Source organism: Hylobates moloch, unplaced genomic scaffold, assembly GCF_009828535.3.
Source record: "Hylobates moloch isolate HMO894 unplaced genomic scaffold, HMol_V3 SCAFFOLD_3, whole genome shotgun sequence".
NCBI lineage: Eukaryota > Metazoa > Chordata > Mammalia > Primates > Hylobatidae > Hylobates > Hylobates moloch.
In genome coordinates, this window is record NW_026652278.1 from 142,250,585 (window position 1) to 142,273,685 (window position 23,101).

At 41.1% G+C, this 23,101-nt stretch overlaps 1 protein-coding gene across 8 annotated transcripts in view; it reads right to left on the bottom strand.

The window, feature by feature from the left end:
• Nucleotides 1-23,101, bottom strand: part of SH3D19 (SH3 domain containing 19) — a 206,977-nt gene that overhangs the window by 17,909 nt on the left and 165,967 nt on the right. For 6 of the 8 annotated variants that reach the window (XM_058436818.1, XM_058436816.1, XM_032148214.2 and 3 more), the window contains 6 exons: nt 14,328-14,389; nt 12,730-12,994; nt 8,715-8,783; nt 8,407-8,547; nt 3,855-3,927; nt 1,829-1,959 (listed from right to left, as the gene is read on the bottom strand). In XM_058436818.1, coding sequence (XP_058292801.1) covers nt 1,829-1,959; nt 3,855-3,927; nt 8,407-8,547; nt 8,715-8,783; nt 12,730-12,994; nt 14,328-14,389 — 741 coding nt within the window. The remainder of the gene's footprint in view (nt 1-1,828; nt 1,960-3,854; nt 3,928-8,406; nt 8,548-8,714; nt 8,784-12,729; nt 12,995-14,327; nt 14,390-23,101) is intronic. The other 2 variants (XM_032148219.2, XM_058436814.1) reach the window with 1 other exon arrangement.

Genomic DNA, 23,101 nt, shown 5'->3' on the forward strand with positions numbered 1-23,101 from the left:
CGTGATCACGGCTCGATGTAGCCTTGCCCTCCCATGCTCACACCATCCTCCCACTTCAGCCTCCCAAATAGCTGGGACTACACACGCGTGACACCATGCCCACTTAATTTTTCAACTTTTCTTGGGGACAGGGTCTGTGTTGCCCAGGCTGGTCTTGAACTCCTGAGCTCAAGTGATCCTACTGCCTCAGCCTCCCAAAGTGTTGGGATTATAGGCATGAGCCACTGTGCCCAGCCAAGCACTTAATATCTCATTTACAAGGCTCAGTAGAGGAGGGCTGGGTTGTAATAAAATATCTGGCTATAATGCATGCAATCTAAAACTACTTAAAGCTTGAGGTTTATATTAAATAAATCAGTGCCTTTTTTTTTTTTTTGAGACAGAGTCTGGCTCTGTCCCCCAGGCTGGAGTGCAGTGGCACCATCTCGGCTCACTGCAAGCTCCGCCTCCCGGGTTCACGCCATTCTCCTGCCTCAGCCTCCCGAGTAGCTGGGACTACAGGCGCCCGCCACCACGCCCTGCTAATTTTTTTGTATTTTTAGTAGAGACAGGGTTTCACTATGTTAGCCAGGATGGTCTCGAACTCCTGACCTCGTGATCCGCCCACCTCAGCCTCCCAAAGTGCTAGGATTACAGGCTTGAGCCACCACGCCCGGCCATCAGTGCCTTCTTGATGAATTTTAAAGGTTTGAAGTTTTAAAACAATTTTTTAAACTTGTGGGCTTAGAAATAACACTTATACCAATAATGTGGCAGATTCTGTGTGATTGATTTCAGTGTGGTAATTGTGCTTTCTAAAGTACTGCTACGTTGGGCAGAAGAAAAATGAGGAAGAGTGCTAAAACAAACATTATTCTTAATATTAATTTACAGAATGTGATTGAATTTCTCCAAAGAATCAAGGCATAGATACACTGGACAATTTTTAATGCCTACCCTTCATAATCCAAGAGACTCAAATTCATTTCTATTAGAAGAATTCAGATTTTCTGTTAGTCTTGTTTTCTAATTTTCTGATGTAATGGAATTTATTTACTTTTTCCTTCCAAATAAGCTGTTAATGCTATTAAGCTAGATTTATTGATATTTCACAGTATCAGTAAGTTATATCAGGGACCGAGTCATCCTATTCCAATTGATACAAATGTGTGAGGGCAGTCTGATTTTATCCCCATGTTTCACACAGCCATCTGGGCTTACACACAGCTCTCACACACAGGAATGCTTTCACAAGTTAGGCCGTGAGGGTATATAAAATTCTGGTGCTTTAATATAATTTTCCTAATCAGATTAGAAATTATTTTGTGGGTACAACCATTAATGAACCACTATCTCCAATACAAATACTTCTGTATTCCTAAATAGGTTTTTTTTTAAAAGACGGAGATAAATAAGAACGGAAAAGATGAAAGAAACTCAAACCAAAATGCACTCCAAAGAAAAGAAGTGGTACCATAACCTCAGAGAACATCTCTACAGGATAAGCTAGTATCACTGAATTCATGTTCACTAAATGTCTCAGCGAATTACCATATATCCTTAAGTGCTTAACAACTCTCCAAGAACAGCTGATTCACCAGTTGACCTGTGGTGGTCTTTCACTTTAGGATTTCAGACAGCTTGAGGCATTAAGTTTTAACACCCCATAATATAATAATTAACCATCACCTAGTTCACCAAATCTTTATTTTTGAATTTTCCAAATGCCAAATGAATCAATGAAAAAGAGAGAACTAGAATCTGGGTTTCTAGTTATTTTTTCCAACCTACAAGTCACATAGAACCCACTGAGTATATGACCAAATTAAAACAAATACAACCCACTTACAATCACTTTGACATAATTGGCAGGAAATATGCCAATCTGGTTTCTACAGTTCCCTCTGTACCAATCTGTATCTATCTTCTCCAGAAGATAAACAATTTCTCCAGAAGTGAGGTTCAAATCATCAACTTGCTCTGTAATATAAAATTATAGTTATGTATGATGAATTATCCTGGTTGCAGATTTGATAAAAGCACAAAGTAGCATTTAGTTGTGTCCACTGAGGCAGTTATGTTCCACTAATTCTGAGAACAGATTATACTAATCAAATTGACTTAAAAAATGCTATTCTTTTTTTGGACATTGTTATGAGCTCCCTTTTTAAAGACCAAATTAGATATATTTACCATGCTTTGATTGATGGGAAATGGTTGAAAAAAACACTATTGGGTTAGCAAATGTTTCCTACTGTGCCAATATAAACCCATGCTGAATACACACTGAACAATGAAAAAAGTTTATAGACATGGTATAATATTCTTATTATTCTCAATCATGCTTAAAAATCATTTTAATTTCAAATATTAACTAAAGGAGTACTACAACTCTTTGGCAAATAAGTTTACCCATACCAAAGCAAAAATCAGCCTATCAAGTGGATAAAAAGAGATTGTAAGTAAATCAGGAGTTTATTTGCAGCCTTGGATATGAAGTGTATTTTAAAAATTATTACAAAAGTACTTATATTATGGGTGGGCATGGGCAGCTCATGCCTGTTATCTCAGCACTTTAAGAAGCTAAGGTGGGAGGATCACTTGAGGCCAGGAGTTCAAGACCAGCCTGGGCAACATAGCGAGACCATGTCCCTAGGAAAAAAAAAATTAGCCAGGTGTAGTGGCACCCCTGTAGTCCTAGCTACTTACTGGGGAAGCTGAGGGAGGAGGATCACTTGAGTCCACGAGTTCAAGGTAACAGTGATTGCGCCACTGCACTCAAGCCTACGCGACAGAGCAAGATCTTGTCTCACAAATAAATAAATAAATAAATAAAATTACTTTGATCTCATAGGTAAGTAGCAGCTGAGACAACTTTGAAGACAAAAGAATTTCAGTTATTAAGTTAGGATTAACTTTATTACAATTTTTTTGTTGTTGTTGTTTTTTGAGACGGGGTTTTGCTCTTGTTGCCGAGGGTGCAATGGCACAATCTCAGCTCACTGCAACCTCTGCCTCCCAGGTTCAAGCGATTCTCCTGACTCAGCCTCCCAAGTAGCTGGGATTACAGGCATGCGTCACCACGCTCGGCTACTTTTTTGTATTTATAGAGACTGGGTTTCAACATGTTGGTCAGACTGGTCTGGACTCCTAACCTCACATGATCCATCCGCTTCGGCCTCACAAAGTGCTGAGATTACAGGTGTAAGCCACCGTGCCCAGCCACATTACAATTGTTAATTAATACCCACTATTTTTTTTTCTTTTTTGAGACGGAGTCTCGCTCTGTCCCCCAGGCTGGAGTGCAGTGGTGCAATCTCAGCTCACTGCAACCTCCGCCTCCCGGGTTCACGCCATTCTCCTGCCTCAGCCTCCCGAATAGCTGGACTACAGGCGCCTGCCACCACGCCCAGCTAATTTTTTGTATTTTTAGTAGAGACAGGGTTTCACCGTGTTAGCCAGGATGGTCTCGATCTCCTGACCTCATGATCCACCTGCCTCGGCCTCCCAAAGTGCTGGGATTACAGGCGTGAGCCACCGCGCCCAGCCTAGTACCCACTATTTTGAAAGAGTTAAAAAGTTTGTGACTGGTAGGCAATTTGCAATGTTCATTTGTAAGGGAAAGTCTCTCTCTCTCTCTCTCTTTCTCTTTCTCAGGGAGCTTCAAAGGCAAGGGTATACAACTAAGCTTTCTGGAATGGCTGGTCCAATCAACCCTTCTTGAAGTGGAGTCCTGGATAAGATGACCTCTCCAGTCTAGGACTCTATAGGCACAGAAAATGAAGAAGGATGTCCTTGAGAGGCTAACCCCCAGCAGGGAAAAAGACTTACTCCTGGATCCTGTGGTTCTCCCACTGTATTATTTACATTCTTACCTGCTGGGAAATCATGAAGAACGACAGCATGAGGAGCACCACTGTCAACGGGCTTCTGAGCGTTGCTTGGATCCTTAGGGGGAAAAAAGGGCTGTGAATGAAGTGTGCAGGATAGATGGTGGATTTATTATTCACTCTGAGACCAATTTTTTTTTTTCTCATTAGAGTCCTCTTGACACAATTACATTATGAGTACATGACGCAAACCACGCAGTTGAGCCAAACAAGGGAATTATTATCAAGTTGAAGAAGAATGTGTTCTTGCCAAGGGAGGACGAAAATCTCAATTAAAATATCCCCCAGTATGTTTTCTTTTTGCTTTTTTAAGCTGAGAGAGTAAAACAAAAGGGAACTGTTTATTTATTTTTAAACAGTATCTATTCTACCCCAAAGTAGTGGTTTTTGACCTCTTTCCCTTTCAAGGATAGCTTTTTCTTTAATATTGTGATCAAGACAGAGTCTTTTTTTTTTTTTTTTTTTTTTTTTGGAGACGGAGTCTTGCTCTGTTGCCCAGGCTGGAGCACAGTGGCACAATCTCGGCTCACTGCAAGCTCCGCCTCCCGGGTTCACGCCATTCTCCTGCCTCAGCCTCTCCGAGTAGCTGGGACTACAGGCGATCCAAGACAGAGTTTAAAATTGTGCCTTGGCTGTGGGGTGGTCCTGAATCCAGATTTTGGAGGCCGGGGTCAGTCCAGGTCAAAGATCGAGACCAGTGAAACCATTATCTATAAAATACAAAAAATTAGCCGGGTGGTTGGGGGCCTGTAGTCCCAGTATCAAGAGGTGAGGCGGAATGGGTGAACCGGAGGTGGTTGCAGTGAGCCGATTGGCCATGATAGACTCCCCCAAAAAAAAAAAAAAAAAAAAAAAAGTTGTGCCTTTATTAGCATGGGAAAAGAAGAAAGTTCTATGATTTATGCTCTTACCTTTTGTAACAAAGGAGCTAATGACTTTCCACAGAAGTGTAATTCACAAAAAGTAAAATCCATTTCATTTATTACCACTTAACTAAGTGCTTTTTCTAATTTGAAAGCAATGCTACCTCCCATGCCTGGTCTGCATTTTGTATTTAATCTGAATGGTTTATTCAACAGTATATCTAAATAAATTAGCAAAAACAATCTAACATTCTCTATCCATCTAGCCAAATGCCTAGATTGGCCAGAGGAGAAGGCAAAGCTGAAGAGTGACCTCTTCTTATTGACTAGCAATTGTTATTCTTAGTTTCTTTATATCAAGAGACAGGCTTATCCTCATCTTCATCAAATCTCACTGAAGGATATTATTTGGAGTTATAACTTAACACTCTTCAACACTGGCAAGCCTGTGAAATAAATAAAGGCAGATTTTTGTGCCCTTTCTTGTCTCTTCACCTCCTCTAATAACTCTTGTCCCCTTAGAGACATCCTAACACATCTATACCTCTGCCCTTCCCCTGGCCATGATGCACCAGGCTGATTGCAGTGCACTGTGAATGATGGTCCACTTTCTCCATTTCAACCCTGCAGCACCTTTGCTGAGATCTTTTCTAAATCTCAGCTGCTCTTTCAACCAAAATGCACCTGCAGAAACAAAAATTTCATTCTCTCAAGTTAGGTAAACTGAAATATAACTTAAGACTCTAATGGCTAATGTAGCTTACTATATTAGCTTACTAAGAAGACCCTAACATTTTTTCATGGACTGCTTAATGCTTTTCTCTAAATACATGAGCAATATAGAAATTTCATGAATTCTGAGATATTTTAGGTCTGACATGGCTTTTTTTTCTTTGACACAGGGTCTTGCTCCATCACCTAGGCTGTAGTGTAGTGGCACAATCACAGCTCACTGCAGCCTTGACCTCCAGAGGTTAAGTTATCCTCCCACTTCAGTCCCCAAAGTAGCTGGGACTACAGACAAGCACTACCATGCCTGGCTAATTTTTGTATTTTTTGTAGAGATGGGGTCTCGCCATGTTGCCCAGGCTGGTCTCAAACTCCTGGGCTCAGGTGATCCACCCGTCTTGGCCTCCCAAACTGCTGGGATTACAGGCGTGAGCCACCATGACCAGCCTGGAGTGGCTTTTAATAATTATTCAGCATCAACAACATAAGAAATGCCATATCTACAAAAAAATAAAAAATTAGCCAGGCATGGTGATACACCCCTGTGGTCCCAGCTATTAGGGATGCAGAGGTGTGAGGATCTCTTGAGCCCAGGAACTCGAGGCTGCAGAGAGCTATGACTGTGCCACTATACTCTGACTTGGATGACTCAGTGACTCTCTCCAAAAAAAGTTAAACAAATTAATTATTATTTATGTAATGTGTTATACATGTGCATGTGTGATTTTCATTTTTTTCTGATTTACACCTGTGGAGAAAAAGAAATTACTATTCAATAAGTGGTATTAGGCTAGATGCCTATCCGTTTGGAAAAAATGATGTCAGAGACCTACCACACACCAAACATGAAATCTCCAAATGGACCAGACGCCTAAACATAAACCAATCCTTGGAGGGAGGGGATAATTTGTGCCTCCCAATCACACATTTTCCCTTCTCTGCCTTCAATGTATGGATATCACTGGCAATGCTGCTCATCAACCCAGCCTAGCAGGTGAAGGGCAAGAGGAACAGGCTAGACAGGGTTGCCAACAAGCGGTCCATACAATTCAGACCACATCACTAGGGTAGGTATCTGGTAGGTAAATATAACATAATGCGAAGGTCTTTCTAATATGACTATAACTGCTAATGCAAATGGTTTTCTAATATTAAGAATAGCTAATATTTACTGCTCATTCACTATGTGCTACTCACTATGTTAAATACCTTATATGCATTAGCTCAATGAATTTGTTAAACATCTTTGAGATATAACCCACATACAACAAAATTTACCCACTGAAAATGAACATGGCTGTAGTATATTCATAGAATTATCCAACCATCACCATAACCAAAGTACAGAACATTTTTATCACTCCCCAAAGAAATCTCCTACTAATTAGGTGTCACTCTCCAGTTACCCTCCCCTCAGCCCCAGGCAACCAGTAGTCTACTTTCTGTCTCTATGGATTTATCTATTCTGGACTTTTACACAAACAAAATCATATATCTGTCAACTCTGAAGACAACTCTGTGGGCAGTTATCTCACACGTTAAAAAGATAAAGTTTAGAGAAGTTAAATAACCACCAAAGAAGGTGGAAGGGGAACCAAATTCCACCTCCCTGAAACCCAGGTCTGGGGTCTCAACCATGTACCAGGCAACAACCTTCCACTTTTCCCATGATCTGTCTGATTCAACCACAACTGGTCATATTCATTCAATATTTTCTATTTGCCAAGTTACGGGAAAGTACAACACATTCATAGAGATATTTATCTTAAAACTAGGCTTTCAAATAGGTAAGTTTTATTTTAAAGAAATGTAACAATAGCCATGAACCCAGAAGCATAAAGGAGGATTCATTTCATTATCACCAATAGCTGCCCATCAGAGGCCAACTCTCAGCAAGTCTATAGTAAAAGATGAGAAAGTGGTATTTAAGGTGGAAAGAACTTTGCACTGTTATAAAAGACTAACTTTTGGCTGGGCATGGTGACCCATACCTGTAATCTGAACACTTTGGGAGGCCCATGCAGGCAGATGGCTTAGCCCAGGAGTTTCAGACCAGCCCTGGCAACACAGTGAGACCCTGTCTCTACAAAAAATTTTTAAAATTGCCAGGCATAGTGGTGCACACCTGTAGTCCCAGCTACTCAGGAGGCTGAGGTGGGAGAATTGCTTGAGCCGGGAAGGGCAAGGCTGTAGTGATCATACCACTGCACTTCAGCCTGGACAACAGAATGAGACCTTGTCTCAAAAAAAAAAAAAAAAAAAGAAAAAAGAAAACAAAAAAAATTCTAATTTTTTTTAGCTTCTATTTTTCACAAAGGAAAGCTTTTTGGCAGTGTAACTCCCACTGTTGCCATGAGTGTGTTCTGAAAGAGGAAGGACAGCTATGAGAGATGGATAATGCTGTACCAAAACAGAGAAAATGAGTCAGTGGAGAACTCGCCCCGTGGGAGCTAAAGTAAGGATTTCATATGCCAGCAGAAGCTACCTTAACACATCTCTCCTCTGCTCTCCAAATACAATTTTTTAGTTTCTTAGCAAACTTCAAAAGATAAACTGCCTTCTAAGAAGAAAAAATGGGAAAATATTATGAAAACTAGGATGAATGGCAAACCAAGCATTTTACTTGATCACTATTATTTTTCATATTTACTTTATTTTTTTATTTGTATTTTTTTTCAAGACAGAGTCTTGCTCTATGGCCCAGGCTGGAGTGCAGTGAAGAAAACAAAACACAAGGTAGTCACTCTGTATCGAAGTGATTAGTATGGCAGTGGCAAGACTCTTAGTGGTAATTTATTCTAAAAGTGGAATAAAATGCTACTGTAATTTTTACTCTGGTTAAAACAAATGTGCTAATAAAAACCTGAAGATGAGATATAATTAATAGTTCCATGAAATGTGCTGCTATGTGTGATATGAGGGCTGTAACAATATTAATTCCTTACGTTTGGTCTGCTTCTAAGATGTTCATCAAGTGGAGTGATAATCTTCATTTGAGACAGGTGAACTCTGCCAGTGTCTTCTCCCTTTTGGCACTCCAAGTAATTATTTTCCGTCTGCTTCAGCATCACAAGTACATCCCCACGCTGTAAGGTACAATACCACTCTCTGAAGCAATTATTATTTAATAAAACATTATTATTTTCACATTTTAATCTTTGGAGCCTAAAGCATTTAATAATGTGTAATGGTAGTAACAGAGGCCAGTAATTTTTTTTTTACATTAACCAGTGAAGAAAGAGCTCTACTTTACCTTACAAGAGAGTTCTCCGGGGTTTTGCGAGACAATATCTTCATTGGCAATTCCATGAGGCACAGACAGCTTAAATGTAAACCAATAAAAGGCTTATTCACAATCAAATAACCTCCTCTTAAGTTGCTGATCATTTAGGAATTTGGCATGTGTGTGCCTAAAGTGCACCTTCTCCAGCAGCTAAACTCACCTGGCTGTATCACACTCTAGATCAATGGGGCCTGCCATTTCTCATGGATGTTAAGAGGCTCTTGGGAGTTGGAATTGGGCCCATAGAACCACAAGAGCTAAACACAGCCTAACATTCCCTTAATGACCACAACCAGGAAGTTCCGTTCTACAGGACAAGATCTGCCAAGTCCCCTGGGGGTTTGAAGGAGAAACACCCAGCACTTGACCTCACAGCCAGTTCTTTAACTCAGGGTTCTTACAATGGTGGCCTGTGAAGGCTGATCAGTGATTGGAGCCCTCCATGTACTGCCTGTCTGTTTCCATAGACCTTGAAGTTCTTCTTCTCCTAGAGTCTCTCTGATACCAAGTGTCTACTTAAATCCATTTCATGGCCTGATCCCAGCCACTTCCTGGTCCACTCAGCTCTGTCTGATCTTAGAATGGTTTTTACATCTGTACTGGACCTTGTCCAGGGGGGCTCTGTTCCCTGCTTTGGAAAATTTTAGCTGATGAGTGCACATCAGAGGGTCTGTACTATATAAAAGGCATACCCAGGAAATGCAATCACACAAGCTCACATCCAACATGGGAAGAAGGCTGCCTGGGCCTTGGGTCACCCAGGAGCAAAGATCCACAGTGCAAGGATGTGGCCCTGTACAGCTGGCTTGGTGGTGCCGTTTCCCAACATCTTTGTCAGATTCCTAGGGCTTCCAATGTACCCAGATTCCTGGCTAGCAATTTAATGGTACTGTAGGCATGCAATAAATGAAAGATTTGAAGAATTATTTTGTAATGAGACATACAACTCTGTATATACTGTCATTTTGAATGTATTGAGTTTTAAAAAATGCTTTCTTGACATTATACGACTATGCTAAGAACTGTCAGGCCTCTGAGCCCAAGCTAAGCCACTGTGACCTGCATGTATACATCCAGATGGCCTGAAGCAGCTGAAGAACCACAAAAGATGACATTCCACCATTGTGATTTGTTCCTGCCCCACCCCAACTAATCAATCCACCTTGTTATGTTGCTCCCCGGAACAATGGGTCTCCTGATCTCCCTACCCTGCACCTTGTGACCCCCGCCCCTGCCCGCAAGAGAACAACCCCCTTTAACTGCAATTTTCCACTACCTACCCAAATCCTTTAAAACTGCCCCACTCCTGTCACACTTTGCTGACTCCTTTTTTGGACTCAGCCCGCCTGCACCCAGGTGAAATAAACAGCCTTGTTGCTTTCACAAAGCCTGTTTTTTTTTTTTTGTTTTTTTTTTTTTTTTTTTTTTTTTTTGAGACGGAGTCTTGCTCTGTCCCCCAGGCTGCAGTGCAGTGGCGCGATCTCCGCTCACTGCAAGCTCCGCCTCCCGGGTTCACGCCATTCTCCTGCCTCAGCCTCCTGAGTAGCTGGGACTACAGGCGCCCGCCAACACACCCGGCTAATTTTTTGTATTTTTAGTAGAGACGGGGTTTCACCGTGTTAGCCAGGATGGTCTCGATCTCCTGACCTCGTGATCCGCCCGCCTCAGCCTCCCAAAGTGCTGGGATTACAGGCTTGAGCCACCGCGCCTGGCCTCACAAAGCCTGTTTGGTGGTCTCTTCACACAGATGTGCGTGACAAGAACCAAACGTGAAATCTGGTTCCCCTTGAGAAAGGGCTCTTAACAAAATGGCCAAATCAAGTAGAGGCTACGATTGGCATAATGGTTAGGAGCAGGTGTCAGAGCCAGCTGACCTGTTCTCAAATCTTGCTTCACCATTAACTGGATTTGCAACCCTGGGCATGTTACTTTATGTCTCTGTTTCTTATTTTCCTCACTTGTTCAAGGAGGATAATAATACCTACCTCACAAGGTTGGTGTGAGGAATAAATGAGCTATTTAACATATACATAAAGTGCTTCAAACAGCGCCTGGCTCATAATTAGTACTCAATATACATCAACTACTGTTATTTATTAATTAAGTAATCTATCCCAAAGAACACCCCTGGGTTTTAGAAATTAAAGTTTTATCAGTTTAAGTGAATATTAATATATATGAATATACTGCCTCCTTCTTATTTGTCTTTACCCTTCTCTAAGGAGGACTTTTTAAAAACCCTGAACAGCTTAAAGAAAATATAATTCCTGGCTCAATGATGGAAATGTAACACAATATAGAATTATTAATTGCTGTTCTTGTTACAAGCTACTCTGTCATTCAATCGTTAAAAAGTGTAAGCAGTCCTGCTCTCCTGATCATTTTTATTTTTATTTTTATTTTTTTTTAAAAAAGAGTCTCATTCTGTCACCCAGGCTGGAGTGCAGTGGCACGATCTTGGCTCGCTGAAACCTCCATCTCCTGGGTTCAAGCAGTTGGCTTCCCAAAGTGCTGGGATTACAGGTGTGAGCCACTGCGCCCGGCCTCCTTATCATTTTTGTTTTACATTTTTCAGGTTAACCTGATCAAAGTAGAGAACACATCAACTCTGTTTTTTTGTTGTTGCTGTTGTTGTTTTGTTTTTTTTGAGATGGAGTCTCACTATTGCCCAGGCTGGAGTGCAGTGGCACAATCTCGGTTCACTGCAACCTCTGCCTCCCGGGTTCAAGCAATTCTCCTGCCTCAGCCTCTGGAGTAGCTGGGATTACAGGCATGTGCCAACACGCCCAGCTAATTTTTGTATTTTTAGTAGAGACGGAGGTTTCACCATGTTGGCCAGGCTGGTCTCGAACTCCCGACCTCAAGTGATCCACCCGCCTCGGCCTCCCAAAGTGCTGGGATTACAGGCATGAGCCACCACCCAGCAACTCTGTTTTTTAACTGTGGGGAATGCAGGCAAAGGTTTAGGTCATTTGATGAGAAAAATATTAAAAGAGAACAAAATCAATATCTCAACTATTGATGAAAACTTCTAACTGGTAACTATTAAATGGACCATAATTATTGGGCTTACAAAAGGGGAAAATGAGGGAAAAACCATCCATCTTAGTAAGAACTTTCTAGTTCATTTAAAAATTTACTCAAGGGGAAAAGGAGTTATTAGATATAAACTATATCAAGATATAAACTATAAGCCAGGAGTGGAGGCATGTTCCCATAGCCCCAGCTACTCAGGAGTATGAAGCAGGAGGATCCCTGAGCTCAGGAGGTCGAGATAGCAGTGCACTATGATTGCATCACTGCACTCCAGCCTGGGTGATAGAGTGACACTCTCTCTCTTAAGTGAAAGGAAAAACAAAGGATATAAACTATAGTATCTGTCAGAGTTACTCCCATTAGTAAAACCCACTGGGTCAGGTTTTTCAGAATTTGTTTGGTCCAGCCGGGCAGCAAGTTACAAGCCTGGCCTGCCCTGCTTTCTCTCCCCTTTCCCTACATTTCTCCTAATAATGAAACCCTGCTTTAAAGACCTAGGTGTTTTGTTTGTTTTGAGACAGTCTTGCTCTGCTGCCCAGGCTGGAGTGGTGCATTCTTGGCTCACTGCAACCTCTGCCTCCCAGGCTCAAGCAATTCTCATGCCTCAGCCTCCTCAGTAGCTAGGATTACAGGATTGTGCCATCACGCCTGGGTAATTTTTTGTAATTTTAGTAGAGACGGAGTTTCACCACATTGGCCAGCTGGTCTCAAACTTTTGGCCTCAAGCTGATCCACCAGCCTCAGCTTCCCAAAGTGCTCGGATTATAGGTGTGAGCCACTGTGCCCAACCAAGATCTAGAATTTATTATGGCCTACTCATCTAAAGCACTCTTGGTGTCAAGGGACAATTCCACATTTGTTCCATCATCTTTTTCTAAGGAATAATGAATCTTATATATACGTTAGGGCACACCTCTTGACCACAAACATTTTTAAAAGCTAAATTTACCATGTATTTACTGTAGAGAGGGTGTCCTGGTTTGGGGCGAGGGGGTAGCACCGGATCTTGATTTTTAAAAACTTGACTCTTGGCTTTTGAGAGTCCAGTTGCCAAGTTACTTTGTTTTTTCTGAAGATCCATGTCAGAAGATGATCGATTAAAAGGCAGTTTCTTATTAGATCTTCTGGTTGCAGAAAGCTTTGGAGGAGGTGGTCTCTCGGGGGGCACCTTGGTTGGAGGCTGTTGAGTTGGGATGGTTTTTCCATTCACAGGTCTGAAAGTCAATGTAGTAGCCATGAGGCAGTGTTTTGATCAGTATTAAATTCTGTTCTGTCCTGTCTTACACACATACACACACACACACGTGCACGCACACACACACACACACACACACACATAGAGCTTTCTGCTAGTGGAATACAATTTACTAAAACATGCAGGGTATGCTATTTTTGAGCAAACGACTGCTGCATTAAACATTACATTATTAGAGGAAATGCCATGATGTTCCAGCTTCCTCACATCTTGTGCTAGAGATTCATTAGTTCAAGACAAACAAGCATTTACTATCATGAGCTCTCTAAGGTCCCATTTGCTCTTAAACACAACGTGACTATTTCTGGAAACTAAGCACTTTCTACCAAAGTCTGAGATGAAAAGCTTATAATAAGATACAATGTATGTGTGCTGGGGTCTTGTACATGATTAGAAAAGGAACATCAAAATCCCCTAATATTCATGTTATAGGTGTTACTATTAAAAGTCTAATTTAGATTAATATAAGGAAAGCCAGTTCTGAAAGGATAGGACAACTATTACTTTGAAAAAAGCCTTTCCTTAATCCCTATGATAGAAATAATTTTCGGCCGGGCGTGGTGGCTCATGCCTGTAATCCCAGCACTTTGGGAGGCCCAGGTGGACAGATCATGAGGTCAAGATATCGAGAACATCCTGGCCAACATGGTGAAACTCCATCTCTACTAAAAATACAAAAATTAGCTGGGCATGGTGGCTCATGCCTGTAGTCCCAGCTACTTGGGAGGCTGAGGCAGGAGAATCGCTTGAACCTGGGAGGCGGAGGTTGCAGTGAGCTGAGATCGCTCCACTGTACTCCAGCCTGGTGACAGAGCGAGACTCCGTCTCAAAAAATAAACAAATAAATAAATTTCAACATAGTAATAATGTCTTCTGATAGCATTACAGCCCTTTATTTGAATAGCTCTGGAACTCAGAAGGCAGTCACCTCTGAGCTCACAAAGCCAGTCTCCTTTGGAAATGCCAAAAACCAGTCTATTAACCAGGAGGGTGTTTGTGTGCATGTATATGTATATTCTAGAAGTGGAGCTGTTTTAAGTTCAGAAATGAGTCTTGTTCATTTATTTGAGGAAATAAATGCTCTATGAGTTGAACTGTGTTAAAAAGGGAGCAGAGATTCCCACGACCTACCGTTAGAAGCAGACTGTGGATTAGGGGCCTGGGTGAATTGGTGAGATTATTTTATCTCTAAAAAAAGATCCAAGGCCAACAACACTCAATCTTGGTGATAAAAAAGAGAGTTGGGTCTCTGAGTCATTAATTTGTCTCTAACTTTTCCCACATTTACTTACCTCGGTGGCAACCTTGGGGGTCCTCGCACAAAACCTCCTGTTTGACCTGGGTGGTTGGATTCCTGCAAGTAGCAGAGAATGCTTTTTAGTTAAGGTTAATCTGAAACAAGAACTTGTCAAGAGAAATTCTGGACAACCTTTTGGCTGGATCTACAAGTAGAAATGCAGTTGAATTATAGAAAGTAGCTTAAAAGAGTTTTCAGCCTTAAACAATATTAACTTATTTCTGCCTAAATTATTCATGTCCTAATACAAGTGAAAACACTGACAGGAAGAAACCAGTCTCCTGTTGTGGACCACAGCCTGAGCAATTGCACTGCATGGTCATGCACTCAGTAGATTCATGAGATATTAAGGGAAAATTTAAGCAGGCCCTGAAGAGAATTTAAAAATGTATGTTCTTGGCTGGGTGCGGTGGCTCACACCTGTAATCCCAGCACTTTGGGAGGCTGAGGTGGGTGGATCACGAGGTCAGGAGATTGAGACCATCCTGGCTAACACGGTGAAACCCCATCTCTACTAAAAATACAAAAAATTAGCTGGGCATGGTGGTGGGCACTTGTAGTCCCAGCTACTTGGGAGGCTGAGGCAGGAGAATGGCGTGAACCCAGGAGGCAGAGGTTGCAGTGAGCCGAGATCGTGCCACTGCACTCTAGCCTAGGCAACAGAGCGAGACTCCGTCTCAAAAAAAAAAAAAAAAAATACATATATATATATATATATATATGTATATATATGCTCTTTATTCATTCCATGATCACACATAAGAAACATACTGCTCCTAAGTTTAAACACATAGTAAATGGGATGGTTATTAGTTGGTTTTGCTTTGAATAGGCAGATCTTATCTCATCACTGTTTGGTTTCAACAATTTGCAGTGGGTTTTGAACTAGAAGGAGGTGGGAACGTAAAAGAAGCTTGCAGGATGGTCTGAGTGGAAGGCATGTGAGGAGAAATAGTTAAGGTCCAAGAAAGCAGTGTGCTTGTACCACTCCAGCAAAGGGGCTGGATGGGCTAAAAAGAGTTTTATAGAAAAGAGGAAAAGAGTAAAGGAGAATAATGTGAAAAATAAAAGACAGGCACAGTTGGAATGTTTTATCCTAATGGTAGATGAGAGAAATTGGAAGTGTGGAGATTAATAGGAAGATTTCTGTAGGGGAAGGGTCAAATTTCCATTTAAACAGGTTTTCTGAACATGTTATAGCCCAAGGGTTGGGAAATGAAGGTAATACGTGGAGAATATTTACAGATCTTCTGTTGAGAGGGAAGCCAAAGGATCTCAAAGCCAAAATTTCTGTTTTTTTGGGAGGGAGAAAAAGCCCTCACAAAATTTTTTTTTTTTTTTGGAGACAGAGTCTTGCTCTGTCCCCTAGGCTGGAGTGCGATGATGCAACCTCAGCTCAATGCAACCTCTGCCTCCTAGGTTCAAGTGATTCTCCTGCCTCAGTTTCCTGAGTGGCTGAGACTACAGGCGTGTGCCACCCCACCTGGCTAATTTTCGTATTTTTAGTAGAGATGAGGTTTCACCATGTTGGCCAGGATGGTCTCAAACTCCTGACCTCAAGTGATCCACCCGCCTTGGCCCCCCAAAGTGCTGGGATTACAGGCGTGAGCCACCACACCCAGTCCCTCACTAAATTCTTCTAATTCTGTGTTTTTTTGTTTTTTTGTTTTTTTCCCACTTTTCCTACTTTCTAAGTCCCCAACACACTCAGGAAATAATATTTCCCCAAAACGTCATAAGAAAAAAAATGCTGACCCTTTAAATTACACTGCTTTTTTTTTTTTTTTGTAAAGGATGTTTAATTAAAGCTTGGGAATCTTTGGGCTACTTCAGACTGTTTTTCTCCTTCTTATAAATGAGCCAAAACTCACTTTTATGATTTTTAAATTATACTGAATATTTATAACCTTTTCCTTAAATACCAAATGATTAATTGCCAATAACTGTAATCATTTAAACATGTTTCAATGTTATAAAATCCCATTTTAAAAAACAAATTAAGCTTGCCCTTAAAACTTGGTTTCACTAACGAGTTCAGTTAATGTAGTGAAGCAAGTAACCAGCTCATAAACCCTGCAGTATTCCAGAATATAATCCATGCCTTATAATTACACTGCTGCCTATATTTTTCCTGACAAATATTGCCATGGTGCTTGAAAAATGCATTTATTTCTTTGTCTACCTTTAAAATTAAAACAAACTCTAGCAGATAGGAAGAAATTTTAATTGCTTTTCTTAAAACTATAATTGTTAGATACCTTGATAAAGAAAATTTAAAAAGTAAATATATAAATTTGACATGGAAAGATGCAGATGATGTACTATAATAAATGCACAGCATATGACCCTAATTTTGTACCAAATATTAGCTATAGTTTTTCCTGGGTGGTGGTATTTTTATGGGAAATCTTAAACATCTTTTTAATTTCTTAATTTGCAACAGTAAGAAAATTTTAAATCAGAAAAAAAGAGTAGCACATTCAAATTCTTTAGGGATGTTAGGCACATTCTGAAAGGCACTGCTGTATCTGGCATACTCCAAATATTGAGAGAAGGAGACAGTTCTTGCAGGAGCCATTGTCTTGGTGGTTGCTCAAGTCTGGGTTTATGCCCAGGTTCTGCTGAGTCTTTGCAAGATAACTGATTAGGGACTTCCTCCTCGTGGGTATTCCACACAATCTCAAGGCTCTCTGCATTTGCTTTTTGGCAGTTTTTCTCTAGCTCTGATATCCCTGAACTCTGGCTTTTAATGTCTTTGGACAAGCATTTTAGTTTCTGGTGAAGTTGGTTTTCCTGTTTGTATCGTCTCTGCAGATTCCATCTTTTTGTTCATCTGCACTGGAATAATATTCCAATTTAAAAATAATTCCCCAGTTTTTTGCTATTTTCTCTCTCTCTCTCTCTTTTTCTGAGATGGAGTCTCACTGTTGCCCAGGCTGGAGTGCAGTGGCATGATCTCAGCTCACTGAACCTCCGCCTCCCGGGTCCAAGCAATTCTCCCACCTCAGCCTCCCGAGTAGCTGGGATTACAGGCACGCACCACCACGCCCGGCTAATTTTTGTATTTTTAGTAGAGATGGAGTTTCACCATGTTGGCCACGCTGTTCTGGAACTCCTGACCTCAGTTGATCCACCTGCCTGGGACTCCCAAAGTGCTGGGATTACAGAGGTGAGCCACTGTGCCTAGCCTTTTGCTATATATATATATATATATTTGAGATGTAGTCTTGCTCTGTCACCCAAGCTAGAGTGTAGTGGCACGATCTTGGCTCACTGCAACCTCCGCCTCCTGGGTTCAAGCAATTCTCTTGCCTCAGCCTCTTGAGTAGCTGGGATTACAGGTGCGTGCCCCCACACCCGGCTAATTTTTGTATTTTTAGTAGAGATGGGGTTTCACCATTTTGGTCAGGCTGGTCTCAAACTCCTGACCTCATGATCCATCCACCTCGGCCTCCCAAAGTACTAGGATTACAGGCATGAGCCACCACGCCCGGCTGCTATATATTTTTTTAAAAAACAGGTATTTCTCCCAAGACCACACTCTTGTCTGCTGGAATTAGAGTGGCCTCCATATGTTTCTTATCATTTTTCTCCAAGAATTAGCACCACTTCTTTTTTTATTTTTTAGAGGCAGGGTCTCGTTTGTTGCCCAGGCTGGAGTACAGTGGTGCGATCTCAGCTCACTGCAACCTCCACCTCTGGGTTCAAGCGATTCTCCTGCATCAGCCTCCCAAGTAGCTAGGATTACAGGCATGCTCCACCACGCCTGGCTAATTTTGTATTTTTAGTAGAGATGGGGTTTCACCATGTTGGTCAGGCTGGTCTTGAACTCCTGACCTCAGGTGATCCACCTGTCTCAGCCTCTCAAAGTGCTGGGAATACAGGCGTGAGCCACCGCGCCTGGCCCACACCTTTAAGTCTTTATGGCCTCTATTCCAAAATTCATTCAGTAATTGTAATTCTCAAAAAAAAAAAAGGGATTTCTTAGGCACAGATTGACTTTCAGGTCCCAGAAATCTATATGTGTGACTTCAGGCAAATCATTTAACTTGTAGTCTGATTCTTCATCTCTTCTTCCTTCAGACTCAGTGTGTTTATTATGGTATGCATTTATTATAGTACAGTACTGAATGTTCCAACTCCCTTTATAAACAGTGCAGGACAGGGTTTTCCTCATGTTGTCATGTGAGGTACAAACACAATTATGAATATGGTTATCTCTCCAGATGGTTTAATTTATTATAACTTCCCTTTTTTTTGTTTTTCTAAAATGTGGAAGTTGCTTCTGGACTGCTTAGCACTAAACATAATAATACTAACTATTTCTTTTCTTTTTTTTTTTTTTCTGAGATGGAGTCTCACTCTGTCGCACAGGCTGGAGTGCGGTGGCACGATCTCAGCTCACTGCAACCTCCTCCTCCTGGGTTCATGCAATTCTCCTGCCTCAGCCTCCCAAGTAGCTGGGATTACAGGCGCATAACACCACACCTGGCTAATTTTCTTTTCTTTTTTTTTTTTTGAGACGGAGTTTCATTCTTGTTGCCCAGGCTGGAATGCAATGGCGTGATCTCGGCTCACCACAACCTCTGCTTCCCAGGTTCAAGTGATTCTCTTGCCTCAGCCTCCCGAGTAGCTGGGATTACAGGCATGCACCACCACACCCAGCTAATTTTTTGTATTTTTAGTAGAGATGGGGTTTCACCATGTTGGCTAGGCTGGTCTTGAACTCCTCACCTCAAGTGATCCACCTGCCTTGGCCTCCCAAAGTGCTGGGATTACAGGTGTGAGCCACCGCACCCGGCCTCTTTTCTTTTTTTTTTTTTTGAGACAGAGCCTTGCTCTGTTGCCCAAGCTGGAGTGCAGTGGCGCGATCTCAGCTCACTGCAACCTCTGCCTCCCGGGTTCAAGCAATTCTCGTGCCTCAGCCTCCTGAGTAGCTGGGACTACAGGTGTGTGCCACCATACCTGGCTCATTTTTGTATAATACTAACTATTTCTTTTTTTTTCTGGAGACGAGTCTTGCTCTGTTGCCCAGGCTAGAGTGCAGTGGTGCAATCTCGGCTCACTGCAACCTCCACTTCCTGAGTTCAAGCAATTCTCCTGCCTCAGCCTCCCAAGTAGATGGGATTACAGGCGTGCATCACCATGCCCGGCTAATTTTTGTATTTTTAGTAGAGACGAGGTTTCACCATGTTGGCCAGACTGATCTCAAACTCCTGATCTCAAGTGATCTGCCCGCCTTGGCCTCCCAAAGTGCTGGGATTACAGGTGTGAGCCACTGTGCACCCCAATACTACTTCAATAGAGCTTTATAGTTTACAAAGTCCATTACATATGATGGACATTACGTATAATGGACATGAACGAATGATGTTTTACTTACTCATCACCCTCTCACTCCTTTTTATAACCATTTCAGAGTAGAAGCCAGTAACCTTCTCAAGCAACTTTTCCTCCAAGGGAATTTGGGATTTTCCTATTTAACGTTAGTATGGTAGGAACCCTACTATCCTCTTTTGGGCTTTCTTGGCCCAGATTTAATAAAAGTTTATTACCAGCTACTTTGAAAATCACAAGTGATCACTAAATTTTAATTCATTCTTCAGGAAAATCTCATTAACTTGATATTGGCTAATTTAATTTAATGTCTCCTTCAAAGAAATTTTTCTTCACCAGATGATTAGGTGGGCTTGCCTGTATAATAAGCATAGTTAATGCACAATGTAAAACCATGATGAAATTTGAACTGCAAATTTGGTTCAAAGACTTTAAAAGTTAATTTCTCTTAAAACAAGCCTTAAAGATCATATGCCATACGGACATTTAAAAAAAATGATTGTGGTCTGGCATGGTTGCTCATGCCTGTAATCTTGGCACTCTGAGAGGCCAAGGCGGATGGACCACTTGAGGTCAGGAGTTCAAGACCAGCCTGGCCAACATGATAAAACCCCGTCTCTACTGAAAATACAAAAAAAATTAGCTGGACATGCTGGTGCGCACCTGTAGTCTCAGCTACTTGGGAGGCTGAGGCAGGAGAACTGCTTCAACACAGGAGGTAGAGGTTGCAGTGAGCCAAAATCGTGCCACTGCACTCCAACCTGGGCGACAGAGTGAGACTCCGTCTCAAAAAAAGAGTGTGATCTCATATCTAGAAAAACCTAAAGACTCTACCAAAAAAACCCTCTTAGAATTGATAAATGAATTCAGTAAAGTTGCAGGATACAAAATTAATATACAAAAATCAGTAACATTTCTATACATGACACAGAACTAGCTAAAAAAAGAAATTGAGAAGGCAATCCCATTTACAATAGCTACAAAAAGAAATACCTTGTAATAAATTTAACTAAGGAAGTGAAAGACCTCTACAAGGAAAACTACAAAACACCGATGGAAAAATGGAAGAAGATACAAAGTATACAAACAAACAGATATTCTATATTCATGAATTAGAAGAATTAATATTCTTAAAATGAGAATATGACCCAAAGAAATGTACAGATTCAATGCAATCCCTATCAAAATACAAATGACATTCTTTACAAACGTAAGAAAAAAAATCTTAAAACTTGTACATAACCACAAAAGGCCCTGAATAGTCAAAACAATCCTGAGCCAAAAGAACAAAGGCGGAGGCATCACCTACCAACTTTAAAATACACTACACAAAGATGTACTAGCAAAAACAGCATGGACCTAGCATAGTAACAGACACACGGGCCAATGGAACAGAATAGAGAATCCAAAAATTAATCCACGTATCTACAGCCAACTGATTTTTGACAAAAGTGCCAAGAACAGTCATTGGGGAAAGCATAGTCTCTTCAATAGATGGCGCTGGAGAAAAACTAGATATCCATATGCAGACGAATGAAACTAAACCCTCTCACTCACTCTTTATAAGACTCAACTCGAAGACCTAAATCTAAGACCTGAAACAATAAAACTACTAGAAGAAAGCAGGGAAAACACCTCAGGACATTGGTCTTAAAAAAGATTTTATGAATAAGACCTCAAAAGCACAGGCAACAAGAGTAAAAATAAACAAATGGGCTTATATCAACCACAAATCTTTTGCACAGTAAAGGAAACAATCAACAGAGTGAAAAGACAACCTACAGAACGGCAGGAAATATTTGCAAACTACTCATCTGATAGGGGATTAGCATCCAGAATACAAAAGAAACTCAAACATCATAACAGCAAAAAACCCAAACAATCTGATTTTAAAATGGGCAAATAAACTTTGGGAGGCGGAGGCCAGACGACTGCTTGAATCCAGGAGTTCAAGAACAGCCTGGGCAATGTGGCAAAATCTGTCTCTACAAAAAATACAAAAAATTAGCTAAGTGTGGTGGCATGCACCTATAGTTCCAGCTACTCAGGAGGCTGAGGTGGGAGGATCACCTGAGCCCAGGAGGTCAAGGCTGCAGTGAGCTGTGATCACACAACCGCACTCCAGCCCAGGAGACAGAGTAAGACCCTATCTCAAAAAAAAGAAAAAAAAAAACCAAAAAACAAAAAACGGCAAATGATCTGGATATTTCTCAAAAGAAGACACACAAATGGCCAACAAATACATTAAAAAATGCTCAACCTCACTAATCATCAGGGAAGTTCACATCAAAACGGCAATGAGGTATCATCTCACCCCAGTTGGGATGGCTATTATCTAAAAGATAAAAAAAAAATAACAAATGCTGGCAAGAATGCAGAGAAGGGTGAACTCTTATACACTGTTAGTGAGGATGTAACCTAGTACAACCACTGTAGAGAACAGTACGGAAGCTCCTCAAAAAACTACAAATAGAACTACCATATGATCCAGCAAGCCCACTACTGGGAATTTATTCAAAGGAAAGGAAATTACATTGAAGAGACATCTGCACATCCATGTTTACTGCAGCACTACTCACAATAGCCAAGATACGGAACCAACCTAGGTGTCCAACAACAGATAAATGGATAAAGAAAATGTGGCATGTATACACCATGGAATACTATACAGCCATAAAAAAGAATGGAATCCTGTCATTTGTGGCAACATAAATGGAACTGGAGGATATTATGTTAAGTGAAATAAGCCAGGAACAGAAAGTTAAACACTGCATCTTCTCATTCATATATGGAAGCTAAAAATAAGTTGATCTCATAGAAATAAAAAGTAGAACGGAGGATACTAGAGGCTGGGAAGGGTAGAAAGAAGGGAGAGATAGGGAGCTTTGTTAAAGAATACAAAATTACAGCTAGACAGGAGGAATAAATTCTAGTGTTCTATACCACTGCAGAATGCCTATAGTTAACAATAATATATAGCTTCAAATAGCTGGAAGGAAGATATTGGACATTCCAAACAGAAGTGGTGAAAAATGTTTGAGATGATAGATATGCTTACTACCCTGATCTGATCTCTATATAGTATATGTACTGAAACATCACTAGGTACCCCAGGAATATGTACAATTATATTTAAATTTAAAACAGAGGAAATAATCAGGAGCTTTGTCATGGGCTTCCCATAAAGTCCTCTGAAAGACTTATTCCTTCTTTCTTTCTTTCCTTCCTTCCTTCCTTCTTTCTTTCTTTCTTTTTTGAGACCGAGTCTCACTCTGTTGCCCCAGGCTGGAGTGCAGTGGCATCATCTTGGCTCACTGCAACCTCTGCCTCCCGGGTTCAAGCGATTCTCCTGCTTCAGCCTCCCGAGTAGCTGGGATTACAGGCACACGACACCACATCCGGCTAATTTTTGTATTTTTAGTAGAAATGAGG